Source organism: Pituophis catenifer, unplaced genomic scaffold (assembly GCF_029215685.1).
Source record: "Pituophis catenifer annectens isolate HBS135680 unplaced genomic scaffold, rPitCat1.0.hap2 SCAF_1, whole genome shotgun sequence".
NCBI classification, from domain to species: Eukaryota; Metazoa; Chordata; class Lepidosauria; order Squamata; family Colubridae; genus Pituophis; species Pituophis catenifer.
The window spans coordinates 250,710,811-250,719,949 of record NW_027256881.1 but is presented as its reverse complement, the minus strand read 5'-3'; the positions used below and the strand labels follow the sequence as shown (position 1 = coordinate 250,719,949).

Here is a 9,139-nt window from a genome sequence, read left to right as displayed (position 1 = left end):
TCAAGTGTGAGATATATGTGGGAGAAGGTGTGAGTGTGTCACTGCCCTGACATTTAGTGCAGGTCTGAAGAGTCTTCCAGAGGCCAATCTAGTGTCCAAACCAAATGTGAGCCCACCTTGGCTTAAATCCATATTTACTTTACTGTGGATGATTAGGATTATTTTTTATACAATTGGTATAAAAAGAGAGTACTGTAATAGAAAGCTGTAATACACTGAACTCACTTTTGCAGGAGTATGAACAAAATATTGGACAGCTGTCAGCCCACATTTTTAATATAGCACACAAGCCTTCACGTTAAAAAAACAATAATTAACTGCTTTTATTAGCTTTTTTGCCTAAGACCCAAGAAGAGAAATCATATACTTTAGATTTTAATTGTCTGGGTCAGGAGCTAAATCTACATAGCAAATTATAAATAGTTGACAATAAATCATTTGTGCTACTTTTGAAAATACAGATAATTAAGAAAATAAATATTTGAGTAAAATGATGTATTAATAATTGTATCAGTTATTTTAAATATTTCATTTTAAAGTCGGTGATCTGAGCCCGCTGTGGATGCAGGACCTTTTCAATGGAGCACTTCCTAGGAGGATCAATAACGAACAACTTCCTGCTGAATATGCAGAGAGATATACCATGGCAAGTCTTTTTTTTAATTTAAAAAAATTAGATTTTGTGCGTAACTTATGCCCTCTTTGTGACAAATGTGGTGAATGTATGCATATGTATCTTAGTGCTGGAGGAGAAAATGCATGAGAATTGCATTTACATTGGGATACGACTGGACTGAATCGAGTCTATTTCATTGCCTAAACTCAAAGATGATATAAAAAATGAATTTCTTTTTACAACACGTAGACAGTGTTGCTAGTTTAGTGATGTCATGTAGGACAGAAGTCTATAATGATTCTCAATCATAATAGGCTATATAATTTATTCAAAGTGGTCCATCTTTTGCATATTTTATATCTAGTTTTTGTATTTGTATGAGATCTGGAATTATTGAAATATTGATTACTTCAATAAAATTGCACCTGATTGTTGTCATAAAACCATTATCCACTCTATCTATCTATCTATCTATCTATCTATCTATCTATCTATCTATCTATCTATCTATCATCTATCTATCTAATGGGATAATGGTTTTTAATTTTTTCTTTTCTAAACACAAAATATCCAAAGAATATAATGATGCATCTTCAATAGCATGCATCCAATCTTTTAAACGTAAGCAGCCCTTTTTCAACAACAAATCTAATACATACTTTGTTCTAAAAAAATATTGTCATTTAGTGTAGCACATCAAATCTTTAAAATCAATGAACTGATCAGCAGGATCTGCATAGGCTTGAATTATGGCCATTGCACATATTTTATATCAGTGTTTTTCAATCTTGGCAATTTTACGATGGATGAACTTCAACTCCCAGAATTCCCCCACCAGAATGGGATGGGGAATTCTGGGAGTTTAAGTCCATCTTCCTAAAGTTATCAAGGTTGAGAAACACTGTTTTATATAGTATGTTAAAAATGCTGTTAATTTATCTGGGGTTTTTTTTCTTATACAAAGTTGTTTTCTTTTTTGTTGTACAAACGTTCTCTATACTTATTTATAAAAGGTGTTCAAATAAGAGTAATTATGAGAGAAGGATAGCCTGGGGGTGCCTCTTCCTTCTTTCTGGTTGCATTTGTTCATTAGGCGATTGTTACTGGCACATTCCAGGAATCACTGTTCAGTTACTGCTTTGGCTAGCATAAAGAAAAACACAATGCAATTAGATATTGATGAAGCAAGTTTACTAAAGAGCATAAATTTCCCAATTGCTGTTAATAGCTAATAGTGCACAGAGGTAATTTTGGACTGGGAATAGGAACGGCTTATGATGGGGTAGTAAGATTAGATCAACGTATAGTGGTAAAGCATATTGTGCTCTTTCTTCTGATTTTTTAATATACTTGATATATTACAGAGACTTCCCAGAAAACCCAGGAAACAAAATAACATTGTTTTGTTAACCGGTCTTAATCAAAAAAGAAATCTCCCAAACATGTGCAATTCACTCAATTCTACTATAGCACTCAAAAAAGACCTAGAAAAGAAAATAAGCATAATTTTCTTTTCAAAAAAAGTCAATATATTTTAAAGAAAAGAAATAAGTCTATGAAACTATATACAAACTTGGTTTATTGCCAGGGCAAGCCGCCAAAAGCATGGCAGGATTTATTTCAGTGATAATGATTGCCATAACTATTCTTCAATTTATGGCCTAGCATAAGGAAATGAAGGCTCTTTTTATTTCTGCTACCAATATTAGTATGTATTTTATTATGTAACATTTATTTTACATATTTAATATTTGTTCAAATGTTATTTAATATTTTAGGATTTTCCAGTTTCCACCGACACACGGTTTGTGGCAATTCCCATTTTCAATATGTGGTGTTGCTATTACAAAATCACCTGTACACATTTCACCTAAAATAACATCATAGTGATAAGGAAGTTAACACAACTTGCAGCCTCACAGCAGTTCTTGACAATTTCTGCAAATACCTTGTAAGAGTTTTTACTTTTCTTGACTGAAGGAGCAAAGATTCTTTAGATCACTAAAGTTTGCATGCAGTTATTATTACATTTACAGAGAGATCCAACATCGGCAAAGCATATCATTAATGGCAAATATAGGCAGCAAGAGCAGTTAGTTCTTACTTTCAAGGTGTTTAGACAAATGTGTAGTGAAATCCATTGCTTAAAGGGAGTGGCTGAGGTACAGAAGGTGAGGGTGCTTTAGTTGGGTAAATCAATTGCGGAGCTAGAAGGGATCATACAAAGGAATTAGGCACCACAATTGCTCTTTGTGTTTTTCCTCTTTCACACACACAGAGATATACACAGCTTAATGGGCTTGAATACAAGATAACAGGGCCAGCCATTGGTATGAATTGTAGTACTTTTTGAAAATCAACATGTACTTTCTATACCAAGAAATTTTAGTTCTACAATATGGAAAATCACCGAGTCATTTTTATTTTATTATTTTATTTGTTGTGCCTTCCTCAAAAAGGAAGAAAGAAGTGTACTCTCTGATCCATCGGAGTGTGGTTGAGTGCCAACAAGCACATTAGAAAACTGTTGTAAACCAAGATTCTATTAAAGGATATTGTGAGATTGTGGAATTTCTTGAGCATCTGTGTACTGTGGTGATCAGAGCCAGCTTCAATCTATCAGCTGTACAAACTTGCTGGGAGATTTTGAGCCAATAATTGTCTCTTGGCTTGGTTTACTTCAAGAGTTGTTATAGCTTTGAAAGAAAGGTGGGATGTAAATCTAATGAATAAACAAATTTATATGTTCACTTTCACTAAGACATTTTGTTCCTCCTAGAGTTCTTTCTTGACTTTCTACTTATCTGAATCAAAAGATGTATATCAGAGTAGAAATAATTCTAGCAAAAATGTCTTTCTCTAAGATAAATGTAGAACCTGTTTTCCTTAAAAAATGAACTAGAATCTGCCATGGATATTAACTTAGAGTGCTGACTTATTTTTTGAGAATAATCAATTCTCAAATAATCAATTCTCTTTTACAATAATCAATTTGTGATATAGTATTTTTTTAAAAAATCAAAGGAATCAGAGAGTATTTGCTGACATCACAAAATAAATGTAGATGTGATTTTGTGCTGCAGCTCACAACAGAAATCAAGATGAAATTGAAATCAATTAATAAAATATAAAATTAAGGCAATAGATAATACTGGCCCTGCTATATACAATGAAAATATCATGCTGTATTAGTAACACATTGAAAGATTAAAGTATAAAGGAAGCACCATTTAGCAAGAACAACTTCATCTGCTATTTCTGTATGTACTTAGTTTCCAAAAAGATTTAAAAAAAAAAACTTCATCTGAAACCCATGAAGCTTTAGGAGGATTAAGTGACTAAATTTTCAAAAATAATTTGCCAAATCCAATTCTAAATCTTGGAATAGTGCAATCAATCTGTCAAATTTTACTGTTTTATTTTTATGAGTTTTACAGTATTTTTGATAAAAAACCTGAACATGTGAACAGAAAAAAGATGAGGTGTTATACAAAGATAAAACAAAGGTCTCAGTGCAACCCCCCACCCCAAAGTAACACACCCAACACCATGCTGATTCTTTTGGAAATAGCCTCACCAAAGGCATAGGTTAGTAAAGGGCTCCTTTATTGAGCCAAGGATTGCCTTCAATATGAAGACAACCCACTAGCACAACAGTTCACAGAGCACTAAGAGGAACACATTGTTGAAAACACATTTTCCATCTTCAAACTTCTACCAAATTTTTGGTTAAACTGGAATCTCATGTTGATGACTGCAAATCTTTCTAAGATTTGGGCATGAAAAATGTCCATTTAATCTTAATGTGTGATGTTGCGATCTATACATTGCCTTAGCAGATGAAGACTTGCTGCAGAGAAAATTTTGTGTCGCATCACTACTCAAGTAGGAGGAAACTATACCCAGCACTGAATACTGATTAATACAATGAATGGTTTAAATCCAGTGGTTCAGCTCCATAAAGAAAACTATCCAATTAGGACACCTAAATAACACAAAAAGTTATGGTCTTAATGCCCCGATACGTACAGTAGCCCAGAAGAAAGGTATAAATGCACATTATGTAGCAGTGTAACTAAAACAATGCATTGTCACAGCCACTGCTTTATAAATAGAGCAGTACCTGCTACCTCTTTGCTCCGCTGAGAGGCTTCAGAAGCCAGTGCGTATGATATGGTAATGATGCGTTCCTGCTCATGTAGCTGTGAATCTAAATTTGAAGAGATGTATTTGTCCTGAATTGGAGGCTGTAGGTTGTGCACACTAGGGTAAACATAAGAAGAGAAGAAAAGAAATAAAAATGTGCTGTAGTCTCAGTCCCCACCACTTTCCAATAACATGTTGAATACATGGAAATAAAAAGACTTCAGAATTATCCTGAAATTATGAATCTGGAGATTATAATAACTTCTTACAATGTATTAATACAATTGATATATTACCAATTATTAATACTCAGAGTATTAAAAATACAGAGAAGCTAATAGAAAAATAATAAAATCAACAAATGAAAGTCAGTTTAGCCTAGTAGTTACGTTGCTGGCCTAGAAACCAGGAGACTGGGAATTCTAGTCCTGCTTTAGGAATGAAAGCCAAGTGGGTGAATTTGAGCCAATAATTCTCTCTCAGCCCAGCCTGCCTCACAGGATGGTTTTTGTGGGAGAAATAGGAGGAGGAAGGAAGGAGTATTATGCATGTTTGCACCTTGAGTTACTTATAAAGTAATAAAGGGAGGTTAAAAATCTAATAGATAAATAAGCAAGCTACCTTAATCAGCAGCCAAAAAAAAAAAAAACAAACACCAAAGCAAAAAGTTTAAATATAGGGAGGCTTAAAACAAGTTTTAAATGCCTTAAAAAGTAGAATGGCTCTTAAAGGACCTTGCTGGGATGGTCAGCCTGGATAATTCACAACTAAATGTTTCTTTGGCAGGGATCTACAGTAATGGAACATCCCTTAAGAAGCAGTTGCCATTTGGATTAGAGCCAGTAAAGGATTCTGGATGAAACATCTCACTGCAAAAGGTGGAGACAGACCCAGGATTTTACAGGTCTATGTTTATAACATACAGAAACAAGCAAGATTTATTGTTCGGTACAAGATGTACTGAAGCAATAAAGTTGATTATATGTGTATAACATGGCTTTTCTTGTTTCCTGATATTATAAATAAAGAGTAATTATGCACAAAGCCTTACCTTGACCTGGTAAGAATATGCCTAATTTTTTCTGCCTTACGATGTCTTGCTTCCAATTCTTCAGGAGTGAGGGGGTCTTCAGGATCCATCTCAATGTACCGTTCTGGAATTGCAACCTTGTCTGGCTTTGACAACTGGGTAGAGGGTTTTTTTAAAAAAACAAAAATAATTATAAATGTTTACTGTACTATATACCGAACATTAAAACATTTGTATGTTCAAATACACAAAAGGGGGGGGAAAAGAATATATGGACAGATTTCTCTGATGTCTTCTTTTTAATCACAATTAGGGTAATTTTTTGTAAAGGAATGTACAAACAATACCAGTGAGAAAAATCTCAGGGACATGCTTAGGTATAGTTGCTATATAATGAGACTTTGAGAATTCAATTTAAGAAGGAATTTCTCTCTTGTTATCAAGATACCTTTTCAGGTTACTTTTTAATCTTCAGGAGTTAGACCTCAGATATAGATAACAATTCCAAACCCAAGCTTACATATCTAGAATTAATAAAGTAATTTTATTTGTTAGTTTCTGTTAATCTGACGGTTTAGTCTGCTCTTCAATGTTTCAGTGAAATAAAATATTCTTCTTTTGGGCCACAAGATGGCTCTGTAGGTTTCGAAATACATTGTTAAGGGGGGGGGAGGAACCCCCAAAACTTATGATATTCTGCCTGTGGTGATTTCCTTCCTTCAATTTCTAAGATTCTCAGCATTATGCAACATGCAGCATTAAAACAAACATGGAACAAAAAATAATAATCAAAATAATCAGGATTCAGTCTTAAATCTGACTGACTCCTAAAAAATTATGTGATGGTATTATCTCAGAGTAACATTTAAAACCTCAAAAAAAAAAGCTCCATAATAAAGTTGTTTCATAGTGAAGAAACATTCTTAACTCTCATAATTTCAGGGGAGTAGGAAAATTACAAGCAACTTTTCCTGGAATATTCTAATCGGGCAGGCTGATTCTAGTTGGAGGGCAGAATTCTGAATGTACCATGGAATGAAATCATATGCAGCTTTAGAGTATTTTAAATTATACTCAGAAGCCTACTGGCAACCAGTGCAAGGTCTCAAGTACATGTATAATATGCTGTTAGCATTTAATGCTATTAGGTGGGCTCCTGTATTTTGTACCAAGTGCAGTTTCTGAGTAGTATTTAAAGTTAGCTTCTAAAGAGTAATTACAGCTCTCCATCTGCGAAACAAAAAGAGCAAAAGTTACCATCAGTAGATCCTCCTCTTCCTCTCCCCCCTCCTCCTTGTAAAGCCACCACACACCAACCAGTTGGGCAAACTTGCTTCTGGCAACAGCCTCCACCTACACAGGTTGCATTAGTCATGAATCTAAAAAGGATCCCTCAGGAGCGATGCTAATCTTTTGATGGACAACACTATAAAGAACCTTGATGAATTATTTTGATTGGGATCTACTTTCTTCCCACTACTGGAGAAAACAATGCAATCTTTTCTAATACCATTCTGTAAAAGTATTACATTTGTGTGTGTGTGTGTGTGGTTTTTTTTAATTTATCCGCTCTATTTTATCAGTCCTTTAATACTGTGGTAAGCATTGGTGTTCACAGCAGAGGAAGGGAGGATCAGAGTGATGCAAGCAATATCATAGTGTACAACGTAATTTTTGCCTGTGAGAATGACATGAAAAGGGGTTGAGCTTGTGAGGTGATGCTGCTTATGTCCTTCTGATGAGAGCTGGGAGATCCTTGTAACTCTACAGGATGCGTGGGCTAATTCTCTATAGAATTATGCATTTTTCATTTGCAGATTCAAACATTTTAGTCATTTTTCTAACATGGTTTTCTTGCTACTAGACACATGCCAAAAAGAAAGGGCCCTGTCACATGCTTCAGAAAACAATCCTATTTTAAAATTAAAAACTTGCTGAAAACTGTTGATTAACACTAAAGAAAACAAATGGAGAGAAAAATAGTATGTCAAGCTTGGGAAATAGTGCATTTATTTATTTACAAGTAGAAGAATACAAGGCAATCTCAATAATTAGCCTTACCTCTTTGCTAATATCCAACTTATAGTCTTCGGGCTCTAGATCTGTCTCTGTTACTGCCACGGGGTCGATTTTTAACCAATTATCTCCCATTTTTTGTTCTGTACACATTGCTCTTTCCAATAACTGCAAGTCAAATTCTTGCTCCCTCTTCCACTAGTAACAGACAGGAAACAATGACATGTTTGACCATTGTGAGTAATAAATTAGCAAATGTTTATCATTACCTTAACATTTGAATAGCTAACATGGAAACCAATGGCTACCATAGTATTTATTCCTGGATTCTCACTTGATGGCTGCTCTGATGAACTCTGCTACATTTCCAACCAGCAGAGATGAATCTAATGTCAGATCAAAGTTGATAGCAGATTCTAGATTCTGACTTTACATGTTGGGAGTCAGAGGTAACTAGATTTATCAATAATCTATTGGACCAGGAACAAAAATGTATTCCTTGGGGAAAGCTCTTCCAAAATGTGAAATGCAGTAGGCCTTTGCCTATGAGAAACACACAACCTACATTTGGATCAGATCTAGCCCCAAGGTCTCCAAAAGTTATTGTCATGTAATTCTTTAAGTGAATGAAACAGAAAGTAACCATATTAATTACATTGAACTATAGTTAAGGAAACAAATGAATTTTTGAAATTTCCAAGTGGAGAAAACAGCAAGAGCAAGAGTACTGAGACTTATATACCGCTCCATAGTGCTTTACAGCCCACTCTGAGCAGTTACAAAGTCAGCATATTACCCCCAACAATCCAGGTCCTCATTTTACCAGCCTCAGAAGGATGGAAGGCTAAGTCAATATCAAGCCCATCAGGATCAAACTCCAGGATGTGGGCAGAGTTAGCCTGCAGTACTGCATTCTAACCACTGTGCCACCTGGGCTCTTCAGCTGGCAAACTAACATATGTCTGAATAGCACAGACACAGCTAATGCAGACATTGGCAGCCAGATGGTCTGCCTGGGCCAGTAGAGCTTCTTTGGACAAATAAAAGCCTTGAGGAGCACTCATTTGTGCTTCCAAAAGTATCTCCATGCAAGGAAACCTGCAAGAACTGGAAGGAACCTCTGGGAAACTCGCAAGTAAAACCCCAGGAGCAGAGGAAGACATCAAGCTGACAGTCTCATACAGAGCCTATTTTAAAGACACTGGGTTTCCTTAAAATTCCACTTACATCTGGATTATAAAAAAATTTAAAGCTACAGAGGTCTTCAAACAGCAGAGGAATTTAACTACCTGGTGAGTGTTCCTTTTGCCTGGGGCAAGATTAAAATAAAA

The 9,139-nt window shown here is 35.1% G+C and overlaps 1 protein-coding gene across 7 annotated transcripts in view; it reads right to left on the bottom strand.

The window, feature by feature from the left end:
• Positions 1-1,074: 1,074 nt before the first annotated feature.
• The window catches only part of PLEKHA7 (pleckstrin homology domain containing A7), a 121,427-nt gene continuing 113,362 nt past the window's right edge, over positions 1,075-9,139 (bottom strand). For 5 of the 7 annotated variants that reach the window (XM_070933608.1, XM_070933615.1, XM_070933624.1 and 2 more), the window contains 4 exons: positions 7,854-8,006; positions 5,814-5,947; positions 4,740-4,879; positions 1,075-1,759 (listed from right to left, as the gene is read on the bottom strand). In XM_070933608.1, coding sequence (XP_070789709.1) covers positions 1,737-1,759; positions 4,740-4,879; positions 5,814-5,947; positions 7,854-8,006 — 450 coding nt within the window. In that variant the 3' untranslated portion in view covers positions 1,075-1,736. Of the gene's footprint in view, positions 2,824-4,739; positions 4,880-5,813; positions 5,948-7,853; positions 8,007-9,139 lie in introns of those variants that run through there. The other 2 variants (XM_070933656.1, XM_070933648.1) reach the window with 2 other exon arrangements.